Below are 18,496 nucleotides of genomic sequence, written 5' to 3'. Positions count from 1 at the left end.
AGCTTTGTCCATTGGGAACTTTTTCTGTTGGCTCATGTGTTTATTTGACATATCCTTGACTGTCTGTCTTTCAAGCACTCCCTTACTTTCTGGCACAAGACACTTCAGGCTCACCTTGTGTGCTCCCTGCCCCTGCCCTAGAATCAGCCATTTCTCCAAGGAGCGCTGGTTCCCTTAATTGTAAACTGTATTCAAAACCATGATCTGGGCTCTGGGTAGGTACTAACACTTTTTAATACAAAACCAGATTCATTTTTAAAAGCCACAAAAGCACAAATACTAATGTATCTTCCCACCACCCAAAATAAGTAGATGTTTTTTCCCTTTGTTTTGCTTCAGATATATGTTAAGAAATAAAACACGAAATCGAAGGCCAGTTTTCCCCAGTGGCCTTTTCCCCAGTCCTAACCCCTTCCCTCACCACCCAGAAGCAACCACGATCTTAAGTTGAGGTGTAGATCTCTTTTTCAAGCATTCATGGAACAGTTACAGAAGCATATGTATTAAAGGAAAAACCTGGCTTTTATTTGGGCTGAGCTGCCCACCTTCTTGGGCTGTTCTGGTTGGTAGTGGTGAGTGTGCCCCAAGCCACGTGTCTGCACCCTCAGCCCTCGCCTCGCTCTTACATGCTGGGGCTCCGTTCGTCTCTTCTCTCAGTCACCTCCAGCCACTCTCTCTTCTCTGGTCTGTATACCTTTCCATCTCGCCCCAACTTGCTGCTTTGTAGGCAGCTTCTGGCAACCTCCCTGTCAGGAGGAAGGAGACCAATAGCCCGTAGACTTTGCGGAAGCAAACTATAAACTGGAAAGTGCAGGCAAATGGAAAATTTTACTGTTTTGTTCAAAGTGCCAAAAGGGGAGGGGAGTGGGGGCATAACATTCATTTGTTTGAAGTACTTGGCTCTTTAACATCTAATTTTTAGCTTAAAGACATTACCAGTTGCTTCTAGTTACTTTTGAGCTGTACTTCTGTAAAGTTGAGGCTGCCAGATTTAAGGCCACCAGATATCTAGAAATTAGGATAGTTAATTTCATGATTCTCCATTTCTATTTTTCTTACAAATACTGTTCTTCAAAATATAGGAATAATACCCAAAACAGAGAAAACCCTTACTATTGAAGAGGTTGCTTATGAAACGAATTCTTTCTCCAGCAAGGGACCTACAATGAAAGACTAATTAATTATGTAATTATAAAGTGAAAGCCTTTGGCTATAATCTCCATCCACCGAATTGCAATGCTATGTGAGCAGTTTAGTTGATCATGTTCTGGGTGCATAGCACATTATCTGCTTATTAAGGTAAGCAGTAATCTTGGGTTTGGGATTTCTAGCCCCATTAATAGTAAATATATTAAATTTCTTCCCACAGCTTACACTTACTCTGACAAAGGCAAGTTTGGAAGCAATTACTTGGGGACAGTTTGGATAACACCTAGATAATCAAAACGGGCACAATGAAGCACTTCCTGAGGTAAGTATTTATGGCCTGCTTGAGCCCTCTAAAATGGAGAAACTTCCTTCCAAATTAGGAAAATAGTTCTCTGTTCACCATTTGTAATCCTATAACCAGATCTCTTAGGATTGCATAAAATAGCATTGTATTTTAGCTAAGAATAATTTGGTCACAAGTTTCCTCTGCTGCCCTATCTGAATACTGATGCTAAGAGAGCACTTACCAGTAGGAGATTATAAGAGAGCACAGGCACAAAAGCACGGGGCAGGTGTACTTTGGACAACCTGGACGCCATGTGTCTCTAAAGCCTTAAGGTTGAGGTTTGAGGAATCAGTAAGTAGTTAAGGAATCAGTATAATTTGTGTGGAATCATTTTCCTGAAAAAAGTAATTTTAAATATTCCTTAATTTAGATTTTGGTTAGCTGGCTATTCATACAGGCATTTTCAAACATTCCTTCTTGCTAAAAAAAAATATATATATATATGCATATAAAACATATATATATACACATATATATAATATATGCATTCTAAGCTTTTGCTCTTCCTGCCTCCTTGATGCGTCTGAACTCTGCATTGTTGGTTCCCTCAAGATTGTGCTGTATAGAGTAACATATATGCTGGTGTGTTCTGTAGTGATATTGTACTGTTCTGAAAGCCATTTGGCTGGACCTATAATTATAATTATTTTTAAGAGTATTTAACAGCCATTCACAATCCATTAATGAAATTCCCAGAGAAATTTTACATCATATTAAAATACGACAAAATAGAGTTATTCTGGTCCCGAAAGTTAGAAAATAATACATACTTTCCAGAATATTAAGTTTCTTTTCCTCAAGATAGCCTACCTCTATTACACATTCCTGCCCCTTGCTCTGGCTGTTTTCTCTAAGCAAATAATTAGTGGGCTCACTTCTTTTAGGAAATGATTTCATTCTTTTAGTGGCTTCCATTTAAGATTTTCTTTCCCTCACTGATTTTGATTGCATCACTGTGTCTGGAACACCTAGATCAGTTTGTGTGGGATTCACTGTGTTTTGGTGGGGCTACTGGTCTTAGAATTATGGAAACCTCTGAGGAGGTCACTGTTAAACCGTTTACAGGCATTAGCTTTGGTTTTATTGTACAGAATACTCCCCAGCCTGTTTATCTCAGCTGTGTAAAAGGGTAGTATTTGAAAAATCACTAGGACATATGCCAGCACAGTACTGACCTGACGTGATTGTGGCTGCCATGGTAATTAACCCATCTACTTACACATTCTATTTATGAATCCCTCCTGAATGTAAACATGGTGTCTTTTAGTTGCAGAAGGTTTTAGTGTTAGATGAAGCTTAGAGGTCAGGAGCTCCTTTTGAAAAGGGGGAGATGGTAGTGGTGAAGTCTGGGACAAGATTCGTCTGATGGATTTCTTCTTCAGAGTCTTCATTTAGAAAAACTTGAGCAGCCTTACAACCAGCCATTTTAGGAGAAATAGTAGCATTTGTTTCTGTTAGTCTTCTGTTAAGCTGAATAGCTACAACACTGTGTCTAGTACAGATGAGAACATTTTTGGAATTAATTTGTATTTGGGACTGAGAACTAGTCTGGTAAAAACCTGCTGTGACTTCACACAGGCTAGCACCAAGAAGAGCAGAACCAGCACATCCCAGTCAGTTCCGTGTTCTGACACAAATCCTTCTCTTTCAACTCGAGACATATGTTTTATAAATATTACTTGACATTGATCATTTATATGAAATGGAAGCTAGGGTAACAGATTACATATCAAGAAAGAAACTTGAGGATTTTCATTGACCATTGGTTTTGAAATAATAAAAGGAAACTCAATCACTGCCCCAAGCTGATTATTGCTTTGGCCTTAGTTTGTGTTTTTAATGCTTTTTTATTGTTATAATGTGTGTGTATTCATTATATGTTGGTGTTTTTAATGCTTTTTATTAAGTTATAATGTACGTATTCACTATATGTTGGTGTTTATGGAATCGGAAAGATAAGAGGGCAAGGAGAATTACCCTGAATTACAAGCTCTATCGGGTCATTTAAGATTACCTTTTTTCCCCTGTAGTCCCTTTGCACAGATGTGGGACAATTTCGGCAATCTTTTGATTGAATCAAATCTTTTGATTGATTTGAACCAAAGAGGAGGCTATGTAAACACAGCCTGAACAAATTAGGTGTTTATTCCTGAGCTCAGCAAATACATTATGCAGAATAAGGAGTTGATTCTGAGAAGAATTCAGTATTATTTAAAAGCCCACAGAGTGGTTAAAATCGGTCAGCCTCTGAGTTGCTCTAGAATGAAATGCTTCATGTATAGCTCCAGCAGAAATGAGGTTAATCTTTTTTTTTTTTTTTTTAAGATTTTATTTATTTATTTGAGAGAGAGAGAGAGAGAGAGCGCACATGAGAGGGGGAGGGTCAGAGGGAGAAGCAGACTCCCTGCTGAGCAGGGAGCCCGATGCGGGACTCAATCCCAGGACTCTAGGATCATGACCTGAGCCGAAGGCAGTCGCTTAACCAACTGAGCCACCCAGGCGCCCCGAAATGAGGTTAATCTTAAACCAAGTTGGGGTAAAGAATGGATTTTAATCCACAGTTAAGTGACATGATACCCACACTCCACTCTTTCTAGCTCACTGCTGCCATCAGTGTGACTGTCACCAAGTGTATCAATGGTGTAACTGTTCAGAGCACAGCAGGGTGGAGAAAATATTTGATTAAAAAAACATTACATGAAATATTAGAAATAACTGCCACAGGATTAGTACACCTAGCTGATGGGTATATTTGAAATTGAGAGTAGATACAGGATACTGGATAAGTAACCTGTAGTCATTCAATGACTTTAGCCGTGGTCTGCATTAAGGGAATACAAAGATAAAATGCAGAAGAAAGTGAATTTATGTAGATGATCAGAAAAAGAGGGGGAACTTTTTGAGCCCCAAATAGAACTGAGGCTTAGGGTTTAGTTTATATATTTTATTAATTTTAATTAAGTTGATGTATATAATAGGGATGGCTTAAAACTTGTACTAAGATCTTTTCCCATGCTAGGATTTTTTATTGAAATTGTATTTTTTACAGTTATCAGTACATTATGAAATTTTCTAATAAAGGGAATCTTTTAAGTCACTCCATGTAAATAATTGCTTCCAACTGTCCTAGTCTCAGGATCTCACTTTCTTGGCCATGGACTTCACTGCGTACCTTTTTCCCTTAGGCAGAAGAGCGGGAAGGAAAGCATCTGTCACACTCACACCTCCTTGGGAGAAATTTTGAGAAATAGAACAAACTTATACCCAAGTGCTGGCTATAAAGCAGTGAAGGCGGGGGAGAAAGTATTTTACTGCTATCATTAGGTAAATAAAGGCTTCCAACTAACAAAAATATCTGTAAATTGGTTTTTTAAAACATTCACACTTGGTTAATATCTCGGTCCACTGATTCATTTAGTAGGCACTTACTGCTAATAATTCTAGTAGTATCCCACATTTTTAATTTTTATTTTCTCTTTATAACAATTGTAGCAAAGTAGGGATTACTATCCCTTTGTACAGAGCAAGGCAAGAAGGCTTAGCAAAGTTAAATAACTCATCCAGGGGCACACAGGTATCTGAAGGCAGGCCTGTCTGCCTTCAGAGATGTTTCTCATCATTTCTGCACCACGTTACCTCCTCACTCTGTGCCTGTTGTGAGGTGTTGTAGGTGACACAAAAGCGAATATGTGGGGACCTCTGCTCCAAACCTACCACATGCTACAGAGATGAGGCACACACATATAAAACTCTGATATAAGTAGGAATGTGCTCACTGATGTGCCACAGGCATTTTGTGGCAGGAATTTTCAGGGAAGGCTTCACTGAGGTGAGGCTGAGGGAAAGGAAGGACTAGAAGTTAGTATTTTTAATTAAGGACAGACGGAGTGGGAGGTGGAGAAGACGCTGGGAAGGAGAAAGGGCTGAGAAAGTGTGACCAGCTGCCACAAGCAGCAGGTGGTCCAGGTTTATTGGCTGTAGACCCTTTTTAGGGTGAGTAGAAGAGAAGTGGCAAAGATAAACTTGGGGCAGTTCTCGGAGACCTTTGCAGGCCGGGCATAACACAGCCCAGGAGCATGGTAACCTTTTCAGCCAGACCTACAGTGGGACTTGAAGAGAAGGGAGAGTCCGATGAAAACTCTTTTTGCCTTGCGACACATGTCTAGCCTTCTCTCAGAGCCAGAAAGCTAGTCCATTCCCTTCACCTGACGAATGAGAGGGCAGAGACCCAGAGAAGCAAAGTATCTTGTCCGAAGTCACATAGTTCATAGTGGCAAATCGAGGCTAGAATGGAAGTCAGGCTTCCAGACACTTCCCTACTTAATCAAGCGGTATTTCCACTCAGCACCAACCCATTTCCACTACTTGTAAAGGGCAGAAGGTGTGTACAGTCATGCATGTAGTTGTTCCAGAATTTGGTTAACATTGCTTGAAACGATGACTGAGCTTAGGAAATACAGAGGCGGAGTCCTGAAAAGGGGAAGGTTTATGGCCTGAGCATCCAAATACCTCTCTCACTGGAGACCGGTACTTTTAGCCATAGTTTTCTCTTTCTTAGGACACACACACGCACACGTGCATGTTGATCATATATGTATATACATACATGTGCACACACACATGTACACATGTATGTATATCTACACATACATATATTTTAAATCATTTTGTTCCCTGCGTTCAAATAAAACAACAACAAAAAACTGTTTCCATATCCTTGTTGAAATATGTTAACCTGAAAAGTTTTCTAGGCAGTTTCCTGTGGGTGGCCTCACCATCTAGCTGTGTTAGAGCTCCACTGTCGGCAGCCCTGCTCTCCTGCCCCTTTGCTTTCCCTCAGCTTTTCAAGACTGACTCTTGGCCACCTCACTGTTCGGGAAGCTCTTCCTCCAGAGCATGAGCAAGATAAATGAAAGCCAGGGACACTCAATAAGTGCTTGTTTGCATTTCATTCATTGAACTATTGTATGTTTCACTTTTGTTCTGAAGGGAGGAAGGCATACTGATTTTCCATGTTGTTTCTGCCTCCTTGTCAGGAAAATCAGTTGCCAAGAGCTGGCTTTCCTGTCCAATCTCAGAGGAAGGTACTTTCTCTCCTCTGCCTCTCTAACACTCTGGACCATTTCTTTTATAGAATTATCACACTGTTTCTGTTTTTACTGTCATTTTCTTTACTAGACTAGAAGTTCTTTGTGGATAAGGGATGGGCATGGGATTTGCAGTGACATTAAGTTCTTGACTCCTATCCACCTCTTCCCTCTGCCATATCCCCACCCCGTTCTGTACTACACAATTTCTCATTTTGTATTTGTTCAGTTCCGAGAAGGAACTTTCAATGATCGTTTTTAATTTTTCTCCCCAAGTCATCTCAAATCTCTTTCCTTCAGCTACTCCGGGTCTTTAACTCAACAGAAATTAATATATTCATAATACTGAGAACATCCTCTATGTAGTGAATCTGTAAGAGTAACAAGCCAACTCCTTATGCCCTCTAGAAGATTTTGAGGCCTATTATGGACGATGACTTTTTTAAATTTTTATTTTATATTATTTTATTCTATATTTTTTATATTATATTTTTAAAAATATTTTTATTTATAATAAAACTTTATATTTGAGATTATGTTTAAATACTCTAGTTTCTTTTTTATTTTTATTTTTCACTTTTATTTTATTATGTTAGTCACCATACATCACCAGTTTTTGATGCAGTAATCCACGATTCATTGTTTTCGTACAACACCCAGTGCTCCATGCAGTACGTGCCCTCCTTAATACCCATCACTGGGCTAACCCATCCCCCCACCCGCCCCAAAACTCTCAGTTTGTTTCCTCAGAGTCCATAGTCTCTCATGTTCATCTCTCCTTCCGATGTCCCCCCCCTCATTTTTCCCTTCCTTCTCCTAATGTCCTCCATGCTATTCCTTATGTTCCACAAATAAGTGAAACCATATGATAATTGACTTTCTCTGCTTGACTTATTTCACTTAGCATAATCTCCTCCAGCCCCATCCATGTTGATGTAAAAGTTGGGTATTCATCCTTTCTGATGGCTGAGTAATATTCCATTGTATATATGGACCACATCTTCTTTATCCATTCATCCGTTGAAGGGCATCTCAGCTCTTTCCACAGTTTGGCTACTGCGGACATTGCTGCTATGAACATTGGGGTGCATATGGCCCTTCTTTTCACTACATCTGTGTCTTTGGGGTAAATACCCAGTAGTGCAATTGCTGGGTCATAGGGTAGCTCTATTTTTAATTTTTTGAGGAACCTCCACACTGTTTTCCAAAGTGGCTGTACCAACTTGCATTCCCAACAACAGTGTTAGAGGGTTCCCCTTTCTCCACAACCTCTCCAACATTTGTTGTTTCTTGCCTTGTCAATTTTTGCCATTCTAACTGGTGTAAGGTGGTATCTCAATGTGGTTTTGATTTGAATTTCCCTGATGGCTAATGATGTTGAACATTTGTCTGTTAGCCATTTGTATGTCTTCTTCAGAGAAGTGTCTGTTCATGTCTTCTGCCTATTTTTTGACTTGATTATTTGTTTTTTGGGTGTTGAGTTTGAGAAGTTCTTTATAGATCTTGGATACCAGCCCTTTATCTGTAGTGTCATTTGCAAATATCTTCTCCCATTCTGTGGGTTGCCTCTTTGTTTTGTTTACTGTTTCCTTTGCTGTGCAGAAGCTTTTTATCTTGATGAAGTCCCAAAAGTTCATTTTTGCTTTTGTTTCACTAGCTTTTGGAGATGTGTCTTGAAAGAAGTGGTGGTGGCCGATGTCGAAGAGGTTACTGCCTATGTTCTCCTCTAGGATTTTGATGGATTCCTGTCTCACATTGAGGTCTTTCATCCACTTTGAGTTTATCTTTGTGAATGGTGTTAGAGAATGGTCGAGTTTCATTCTTCTATATATAGCTGTCCAATTTTCCCAGCACCATTTATTGAAGAGACTGTCTTTTTTCCATTGCATATTTTTTCCTGCTTTGTCGAAGACTATTTGACCATAGAGTTGAGGGTCCATATCTAGACCATAGATATGACCATAGAGTTCTAGATCCATATGCTCTAGACCATAGAGTTGAGGGTCCATATCTAGTCTAGTCCATACTAGATAAACCATGAATTTATTTATTGTTTTAGTTATCCCTCTGTCAGCTATTGCTCTCTAAGCCCTCAGATAAAATTTCCCTGGAATGTAAAAACAGTGCCCTTTGCTCTAGCAATAGAATTTGGAATGGTGTCAATCCATGATAAATTTATATCACTACTTTTCAAAGGCAGTGTGATCTTCATGCCCAGGGCACTGGGCTCGATGGGGGGAAACATTCTTGTTCTTCTAGAGGCCCATAAATGGTTGTGATTTCATAATATCAGTTCATGCATCAGGTCCTGTCCAGCCTCTCTTAGTAGTAGCAAGCTCATTATAGAGAGGGGTCCATTGACTAGGCCAAACCCCTACTGACAAGTTAATTTCCAGTTGATTGCCAGTGCCCCTAATTAGGAACTCCAACAGAACAACTAGTTTTTTAAATATCATTTCAGAAAATGCATGAAATGCTGAAAACATTGAGCAGTTTGTTGTTCTTTATGGCCACTTAGATGGAAAGTGTTTCATGTAGGAAACTGTGGCTTGACCAAGAAATGTGATTATTTTGTATGTATCCTTCCTCACCAGTAGTGTACTTCTTATTTATTACAGGATTTCTTCAAGCAAGAATTCACTCTCATTAGCAAACTCATTGAAACTGTTCAAAATAAGCCACTTTTCTCTTACTATTCCAAACGAAGACGTCAGTCACAAATTTACGATGCTGGAGTAGTGTTGCACTACAGGTGCCCTCACCTCCCACCCCACAGGCAGGGGGCTGCATGGTTCTGGGTGATTCTCCCATCTCAGAGGCCCCATCCCTGCTGTGTGGATTCCTCTAACAAAGCACCACAAGACAGGAGCTCGCTTTTATTTGGTGTTAGAGATATGATCCATTTTGAATAATTTACATTGGATGGCTATTCTGGTTCAAGCCAGAGAATGGATGTTAAATAATAGAAGTGTTCATAACTGCCTTGTGGAAAAACACTGCTGTGAACTCCACCATAAACCTTACTCAGCAGCGTATTAACAAACAGTTGTAATAGAAAATGTTGGAAATAAAACATGCGTAAGTAGTTCTTATTATTAAATCAGTTTCTCCCAGTGCTTATGCAAGGCATTCGTTGTTAGGAAGCCACAATAAGTCCTTCTGGAACACCATCAAAATGCTGTGATTAAAAAAAAGAAACAGAAACGAACACAAAAATTGTTGTCTATGCATACAATTATTAAAAATGGGATAGTGATCAGTATTTTCTCCTAGTACTCTTGAGAATGTTATTGTTGTTCCTACCAAATGTAGATCTTTTCAGTAGTGAGTTAAGAATCTTCCATCAGAACTAAGAAAATAAGTCTAGTGTTTTAAAGAAAAAAAGCAAAAGATTCCCCTAATTAAAAGTAAGCCTCTTGTTTTGGTAAGTTAGGCCAGAAGGAAAGACCAAGCAGAATTATAAAACCTCTGAATAGTGTGCAGATGGTGGAGAGGGTGTGGCTATAATTCTTATTCTGAAAGTAGGAACTTCCTTCCTTCCTTCCGTCCCTTTTCACCTAAACCAACCACGGATCAACTTGAGAGCATTTGAAGATCCATTTCTTAAGTTCCTCCTTTTCAGGGTAAACATGCCAAAATATTCTCCCAAATTTCTCCCAAAATATTTAATCATGTTTATCCTCCTCTGGACCTTCAACAGTTTTTTCATAAACTTTACAATTTGGGGACTTAAATAGGTCCAAAAATTTTAAAAGTAAGCCCCTGGCAACACCCAATGGTGAAGAACAGCCATCCTGAGATGCTCATAGGGAGGCTTTGCTGATCTGATCCTATCCAAGCAAGTTGGATCTTGTTTTTGTCATCAAAGCAAGGCTTCCAAAGTAAAGGGCAGCACTGGTGTTTCCATCTCTGACCATGCCTTAGATTTATGATCTAAATGCAAAATAAATTATATCTGTTAAAACACTGACTTGATGATCTAGCTTGAAAAAATACAAAGTACCTAGCAAAGCAAGAAAACACAGTGCCTAGCATAGTGAGCTGGCATTTTAATGAAATATTTGTGGGTGTTTTGGCCCATTAGGAAAAAAATTAACATAATATCCTTCATAATTAATATTATCAGGACAACTGGCCCAGAAATTACAAAAGAGTAAAGAAGCAGTGTATAAATGTCACTCTGCAAGTGAATGGGCATTTCTTGTGCACAGTTTGTGACAGTGTTTCTGTGACTTTTTTGAGAGGGATGCGGTACACCTCGGAGAGACGAGCCCAGAGGGATGATGCAGCATCTTGAACCCCTCACTGTACATTTCCACTGGGTTTTCCAGTCTTTGACAGTAGGAACCTCCTCAGGGGAGTTGAAAAAAAAGAAAAGAGAAAAGCAAACAGAACATGATGTCTTTTCTCTCCTTTTATGTAAGGCTGTCTTAATGCAAAACAGCTCCCCAGGCATTTTCTTCTCGCGTGCAAGGAGGCCAGTGGGAGAAACTACAGATGGGCTAGAAGCCACTGTACACCTGGACACTCCCTGGCCCTAGGAAGACACTTCTAGGCCTCAAGCCACATCTTTGTATGGATCTGATGGAGAAGTTGCATGGGGGAAACTTTCTAGTTTAATTTAAGCTATAAAATGGTCTGGTGGCTTGAACCCTAAGTAGAGTAAATACAAAGATACTCCCTAAACAATAATCAGAACCCTTTCGTCTATGAAGATTTGGTACTACAAGAACCTGATTGTCCTAGGAGTCCTGACACATGAACTGAAGAGGCTTCGTTTGTGGAGTTGGCTCCCGTGCTAGGCAAATGACATGGGCACCATAAGGACAGATCATGGAAAGCTTTTATCCTCAACTTAGTAACAGGCATAAAGCCAACCTGTAATATCATTACCACTTGGCTGGTGACCAGTTAACAAAGATATTGCTCAGTCTTTTCTTCTGGCATGGCTGTCTACTAGGTGGAAAAACAGAAAATTTTTTCCAAGAGAGAAAGTTGAAGTTTCATAAAATTTCTCACTCATCGAATTAAAATGTTCCTCTAGCAGCCCCTGGGTGGTTCAGCTGGTTAAGCGTCTGCCTTCAGCTCAGGTCATGATCCCGGGTCCTGGGATGGAGTCCTGCATCGGGCTCCTTGCTCAGCGGGGGAGCCTGCTTCTCCCTCTGCCCCTACCCCCCACTTGTGCGCGCTCATGCTCTCTCTCTCAAATAAATAAATAAAATCTTTAAAAAAAAAAAAAAGGTGTTCCTCTAAATTTATTTTTAGGTTACCTTTTTTGGGAGGAGGGAAGCTGATAACCTCAATCCTAATACATTTTAGGATGTATTTGACTAAAATAGTTGAATTTCAGATTTTATGAGATAGTAAATCCATTTTTTATCTTGCAGCAGAATCTGACTTCACATAGATATTTTATATGCATTTCTGTAATGGCTTTTGGTGATCATTTTATACATTTTAATTGTTAAAACCTTTTTTTCTTAAATAAAATAAAATGTACAAAAGGAAAATATACTTAGCCAAAAATGAAAATTAAAAGTACTCATAATTCCTTTACCTAGAAATACCACTGTTAACATTTTTATTGTATATCCCTCATCTTTTTCTTCTTGTTCATACATCACAATTTTTTTTTTCAAGAGAGAGAGGGATGGGGAGGCACAGAGGGAGAGGGAGAGAGAATCTTAAGCAGGCTCCATGTGCAACGTGGAGCCTGGCGCAGGACTTGTTCTCAAGACCCTGAGATCATGACCACAGCTGAAATCAAGAGTCAGATACTAAACCAACTGAACCACCCAGGCGCCCCACCATTAAATTTTTTTTAAAGAAAAAGTAGATCATTTCATATGTGTTTATTTCTAATTTTTTCTATATGTTAAGCATATTATGACATTTTCTCGTGTTACTAGATCTTCTAGAACATAATTTTATTGCCTACAAAGGATTCCATTGTGGTATCTTAGCATAGCAGTTTCGTTACTGTTTCCTTCGTTCCCTTTGCACTTACAAGATATAGATCCCAGTCCCTTGTACAAATAAGCCTATTAGAATTTTTATTTTTAACACAGGCAGTCCAATATTAGAGCCAGAGCAATTACGCAAAGGAACACAATCAAAATGTTGGTTCATATTCATAGATGGATCACATCACTAAGGCTATTAGTTAACTACTCTCATTAATCTGAGTGACCCTGGATCACCTTATGTTAGAGTTGGAGGGAATTAGTGAACATTTGTGAAAAAGAAACATCTTTTAGAAATGACACCAATAGGAAGTTATATAAATAATTCTGCCTCCAAGGAATGCATAGTAGGAAGAGAAGATGGGTTGAATATAAGTTCCTGGATGAGAAGTCCTCTTTACTTGTGTAGCTTGAGTCATTTTGAGACTCTAAACAGTACTGTGAAGTGGAAGACACTCACATATTAAAAATAAAAGTCAGCATACAACACAAATCCCCATGTGCCAAAGACATTGTAAGTACATGATTGGCGACTATACACTTCATAGTTTGTTGAGGAATTATTGGAGTGAGACAGAGGGTGCTATAAAGAAAACTTTGTTAGCAGGAGCCAAGAACAAACTTGTCAAGAGGCAGAGTGTGGGGAAGGTTTAAATCAGAGAATGTTGGAGAACTAAAGGTCAACCCACGTGTTCAATGAACTGATGAGGAGCCTTCTGGCAAGTCCAAGAAGTGGTGGGACTGGGCAGCAGAGAAGACAGGTCCTGCACAAGCAAGTCCTGCAGGGGGACAACAGTGCCTAAAGGAAAGCAGAGAGCAGGAGGGAAAGAATGAGAGCAAGAATCAAAGAGAGGAAGACTCAAAATAGTGGCCCCCTGGCCAAAAAAGGCACTAAGGAGGGGCTGGAAACTGACTAGGACTAGCTGAGAGGCTGTCTCCAGAGGCAGAAGAAGACAGCTGCCATAGCATGTTCTTCCCCAAGACTAAGGGAGAGAGACAACTTCTAAAACACAAGGATACTGTTCTCAAGGTACTGATGTACTGATTTATTTTCAAAATGTTTTTAGGCAAAGGTAGGAAAAGAAAGGATTCTTGGCTGAGCCTCACCCTCGGTTTTTGGAGTATCAAATTTACTAGAATAGAGCATTCTGGAGTTGCTTGCAGTGATAGATAGTGCATCCTCACAGACCCTGGGCTTCCCTCCCAATAATGGGTTTTGTAGATATGTCAAATAAAAATAACATGGGATTAGAAAAATGAAATATGCTTTTAAACCCAGAAGTCTAATGGTTGATTTTCTTCTGGGCTTTTCCTGCTGGTGGTGGCTGCTTTCTGTTCTCTTCCAGAGTTCTAGTGGAAGGGTGCTGTCTTTTGTCTTTGACAGAATGTTCTTCCAGGTGTGCCTGTATTTTTACTGTAAATTTTTGTGGCGCTGCCTAAAATTTGTAATGAGGAAGCTGACTGGAAGATGTGAATTGCAACGGATCTGTTACAATACCAAGCCTGGGGCTTCTAGAACCATGAAAATCGGTAAGCATGAAACAAAGAAGTAAGCAAAATGTAAGCTTGGTGGGATTGTGGAATAGTGTGTTATATTTGTGTATAGTAATTTTAAACCACTTGTAAAGGAAAATTTTTGAATGGCTTTTTTTAATTGTCACTTTTACAGAAACATCACTGAGGGATTCAAAAAGTAAGGTAAGTAAAATTGTTTCTATATTTTCCAGCAACTTTTCACTTGGAGGCTTACCTCCATTATCAGAAACTTAACATTTTAAGAAACAAAAATATACCAATGGCTGTGCAAACTGAGAAGAAAGAGTTACTTGCCCATCACAAGCCACTCCACTTTTGACATGAGAGCAGCTACTATATATGAATTTCTAGGCAGATTTATGATGCACTTATGACTTCATTGTTGAAGTTGATTTTTTATACTTTCCAAATTATAGAATAAATATTCCTTGAAAATAAGAGCAATGTTAACTCTCTGGCATTTCTTAAATATCCAAATCATTTAACTTTATACTCAAGATTTCCCAAGAAAATCAGAGAAGCCACTATGCTAGCTTGTATAGCAGTTAAGTGTCCACATAAGAGAGAAAATCTGGGGTGTTTTTTTTTTCAAGATTCTTGAATATTATTACTTAATTTTGGCATCCTCAAGACTATATCCTCCATGTACTTCACTTAGTCATTGGCATACTGCCCATTAACAATGGAAACCATGTATATTGGATAAGAAAAATAAAATAATATTTCAATATAAATAGCTTGAAAAAGATGAAAATAGTAAAAAAAAAAAAACCTTCTTTCTGTTTTATGTTAATTACCTTAATCAGGAAAACTGCACTACCCCCCTATTGTGAAAATGTCTAATTTACTAGAATTCAAATATGAAACCAATTTTTGCTTTTAGCTTAGTTTTAATTTAGTCTCATTTAAAAGCTCTAAGCAAATACTTGAAGTCCCATCTAAATAGATCCCGCTCAAGTCACCGATGCTCTTGACAAGGGAATTGCCTGAACCATGTCTTCCAGCTGCTGCAGACTTCAGTGAGTGTTCACCCTGACGCCATTGAGAAAACTATAGAGGACATCATGGAACTGAAGAAAATTAACCCCGACATAAATCCACAGTAAGAATGCATTTATGCTGTCGTAAACACAGAACACATGGCACGTACTTAGTATTTCTGTAGTGCTGAGCTCGCTAGCGTGCTCTCCCTCTCTCCCTGCCACAATCATCTGCAATATGCCTGGTTTTCCGATGAAGAATAAAGAAAAAAGGTGCCTTTTTCATATTTGTAAATAGCAGCAACTCTCTAGTTCTGTTATGATTTATGCTTATGCTTCTGAGCTGCGGTAAGAAATCTGATGGATGCCCTGATATCAGAAGATGAAATCAGGGGAGCCCATTTATCAACAGTGGCTCCGTGCGACACCTGTTTACACTAACAGTAAACGTTCACATTGTAAATGTGCCTAAGCTGATTCTGCTCCATCAAAAATATTCCTTCAGTTTATGACAGGCTGATAATCTTGGAGACGGTTCCTACTTGCTTGTCAAGAAGACTGGCATGTGTGGGAGGGAGAGATGGTTTTTATATGAAGACTTCAGAACTTTGTAATTTAGTCATCTCATCTTGGAAATATTAAAATGCATTTGGCAATGTACATGACGTTTAAAATTAGCTTTATATTTTCCCTTGGGTAGAGGAGTTTTTCAGTAAAATTTTGGGCTAAGGATGTTGGGTAGAATAAATTCCGCAGGCAGATATATTTAGAGACAGTTTAGGTAGGTAACAATCAAACTGTCTTTTAGATGTGCATAGGCGAGAACTTCACATTATTGCTGAGAAAGGCTTTTAATTGCCAAAGACAGGGAGCTGTAGTTGAAGAGACTTTCAGAGAGTGCTGCATATAGGTCTGTCTCTTGGAGGGAGGGATGCTGGGTACTAGCAATTGGGGCTCATCACAAAACTCCATTTCCACATGGTCTCCACAGCATTCTTCTGCAGACACTTCAGCTAATTAGCTGTCTTTTCCTTATTCAGTCATTAAGGGTGATTTAATTATACAGCAAATGTCTTTTTGAAACCTCTGACATATATTTTATTTCTTTGGGAAGATGATAAGAAGGCAATTCATTTTAAATTAAGTTGAACCAAAAATTTAAGACTGCAGTTGGGCATGAGGGATATATTAGACCCACAATCATATTTGGAGATTGGATTCAATTTAACAGTAAATCTTTTTTGTCTCTTCTATGAAAGTTATGTGTTTCATTCAGAAGCATTTCCTTGTCATCTATTCTTTTGATTTCCTTTAGGGCAGAAAAAACCCTTATAGGTAGTAGACTGTGTTTTTACATCTCAATGTGGATTTCAGTGCTTTTTTTCTAGACTGACATGACAAAATGTAATGTTTTAAAATGAAATAATTTTCTGTAAAAAAAATCAGGAAATAGAGAAGGCTAGGGGAAATGTTTTATAATTTATCAAGCTATTACTACCATTAACCACACTGTTTTTTTTTTAATTCCAGTGTAGTTAACATACAATGTTATATTAGTTTCAGACGCACAAATAGTGATGCAACACTTACATACATCACCTGGTGCTCATCATAACAAGTGCCCTCCTTCATATCCATCACCTCTTTCCCCCATTCCCCCAACGCACCTCCCCTCTGGTGACCATCAGTGTGTTCTCTGTAGTTCAGAGTCTGTTTCTTGGTTTGCCTCCTTTTTTCCCCTTTGTTTTTGTTTTGTTTCTTAGATTCCACATGAGTGAAATCATATGGTATCTGTCTTTCTCTGACTGACTTATTTCACTTAGCATAATACTCTCTGGATCCATCCATGTTGTTGCAAAAAACAAGATTTCATTCTTTTTTATGACTAATATTCTACTGTGTATGTATGTGTGTATATATATACACATACACACACACACATCTTCTTTATCCATTCACCTATTGATGGACACTTGGGTTGCTTCCGTAATTTTTAACATTTTGTTTTAATTACATTTTTTTCAAAGTGCTGTTTATGCACTTGAAAAATTACTACAGTAAAAATGGGGGAAAAAATGGAATTGGCTCCTCTTATTCCCTCCTGTTTTATTTCTCTTGCTCTCTTCCTCAAAATCAACTCTCTTCTCAGTCCTACATTGATTCCCTGGGTGACCAGTGCCACTCTGTCCTTTTCCTAAATTTAAGTATCTCATTTAGTTTTTTGGTAACAGGTAACTATAAGGGCCATTTAATTGAACATTCAAGTTTTATTTAAGTTTAGTATTTGGGTTATCTGACCCTGTGCTCGACGTGTGGAATAGGTATACAATCTTAAAAATGTATGATTCTCTATTACTCCCAGCGTTAGACTTAACCTCTAAATATCTCATTTTCTCCTTCAAAAAAAAAAAAAAGATAGTCATGATTATAATAACCACCACAACAAAAATCCTCAAATGTAGTGTGAATTGGGAGTAGGAGCATATTGGACAGTAACTCTGAGTGGAATCCTATGAAATTGCCAATGTTCAACTATCTTGGAGCTACAAAAGTGAATGGCTATAAAGAAACAACAGGAATACATAAATGTGAAATACTGCCTTTAGATTTAAAAATGCCATCAAACAAGTACAGGAGAATAATTTACATAACAGTAGCTTGATAAAGTTGTTATGTGACTACTTGAAAAGACCCTATTTTATCTACTATGTTGTAGGAGAGAAAAACAACACTGAGGTCACAGTAAGTAGTGATCCTCTGTATATCATGCTTGCTAAACTGTTTTCTGTTCTGGTGATCTGTTTTAAGGGGGCTGTTATTCAAACAATACATTCAGAGAAGACTGAGTGAGAGAATAAAACATGTGAAACCCATGTCCCATGAGAGGGAACTGAAGAAATCCGGGATTTTTTTTTTTTCCCCTGGAGATCAGACTAGAAGAAAGAATCACTATCTTAAAATAAGTAGTCACGGCAGGGGAAAGTTGGAAATAAATTTGCTCAGAGAACAAAATTTGAACCACTTGGTAATAAGGAAAGCAAACTTTGTTTCAACATAAGAAAAAGCATTCAGACAAATAGAGCAGTCAGAATGGAATGAGAAACTTCATAAAGTAGTGAGTTCTTTCTCTTGGCATTGCGTCATCTGTCAGGGATGCTCCCGAGCACAGATGTTTTTGTATTTGTTTTGTTATTGTTGTTTTGAAATTTTCCTTCCACTGTGCCCCTGAGAGCTAGCTGTCTCTCTCACACACATTATCACCTATATTTTCTACATCTTACTTAAGTCACCGGCAAAAAGAGCTTCCTTGTTTTTTAAGCCATATTGTTGCAACTTGGTTTAAGAAAAGGCCAGAACAAAAGGTAAATTTTAGCCAAGTTCTACAACTGTCCATATGGAGCTTCAGTAAAGAAACTGTGCTTCCTCCACTCAAGT

The 18,496-nt window shown here is 38.6% G+C and overlaps 1 protein-coding gene and 1 long non-coding RNA gene across 4 annotated transcripts in view; one reads left to right on the top strand and one right to left on the bottom strand.

Annotated features, from left to right (window-relative positions):
• The window catches only part of LOC118520106 (uncharacterized), a 108,150-nt gene that overhangs the window by 37,301 nt on the left and 52,353 nt on the right, over window positions 1–18,496 (bottom strand). The gene's annotated exons all lie outside the window — the stretch shown is intronic.
• The window catches only part of ELMOD1 (ELMO domain containing 1), a 44,497-nt gene continuing 27,370 nt past the window's right edge, over window positions 1,370–18,496 (top strand). For 2 of the 3 annotated variants that reach the window (XM_036067859.2, XM_078059063.1), the window contains exons 1-4: window positions 1,370–1,471; window positions 13,930–14,075; window positions 14,215–14,243; window positions 15,086–15,183. In XM_036067859.2, coding sequence (XP_035923752.1) covers window positions 1,455–1,471; window positions 13,930–14,075; window positions 14,215–14,243; window positions 15,086–15,183 — 290 coding nt within the window. In that variant the 5' untranslated portion in view covers window positions 1,370–1,454. Of the gene's footprint in view, window positions 1,472–4,680; window positions 4,820–13,929; window positions 14,076–14,214; window positions 14,244–15,085; window positions 15,184–18,496 lie in introns of all 3 variants that reach the window. The other variant, XM_036067857.1, reaches the window with a different exon arrangement.

This window comes from Halichoerus grypus, chromosome 11 (assembly GCF_964656455.1).
Source record: "Halichoerus grypus chromosome 11, mHalGry1.hap1.1, whole genome shotgun sequence".
Classification (NCBI taxonomy): domain Eukaryota; kingdom Metazoa; phylum Chordata; class Mammalia; order Carnivora; family Phocidae; genus Halichoerus; species Halichoerus grypus.
This window is presented reverse-complemented; position numbering and strand designations above follow the sequence as displayed.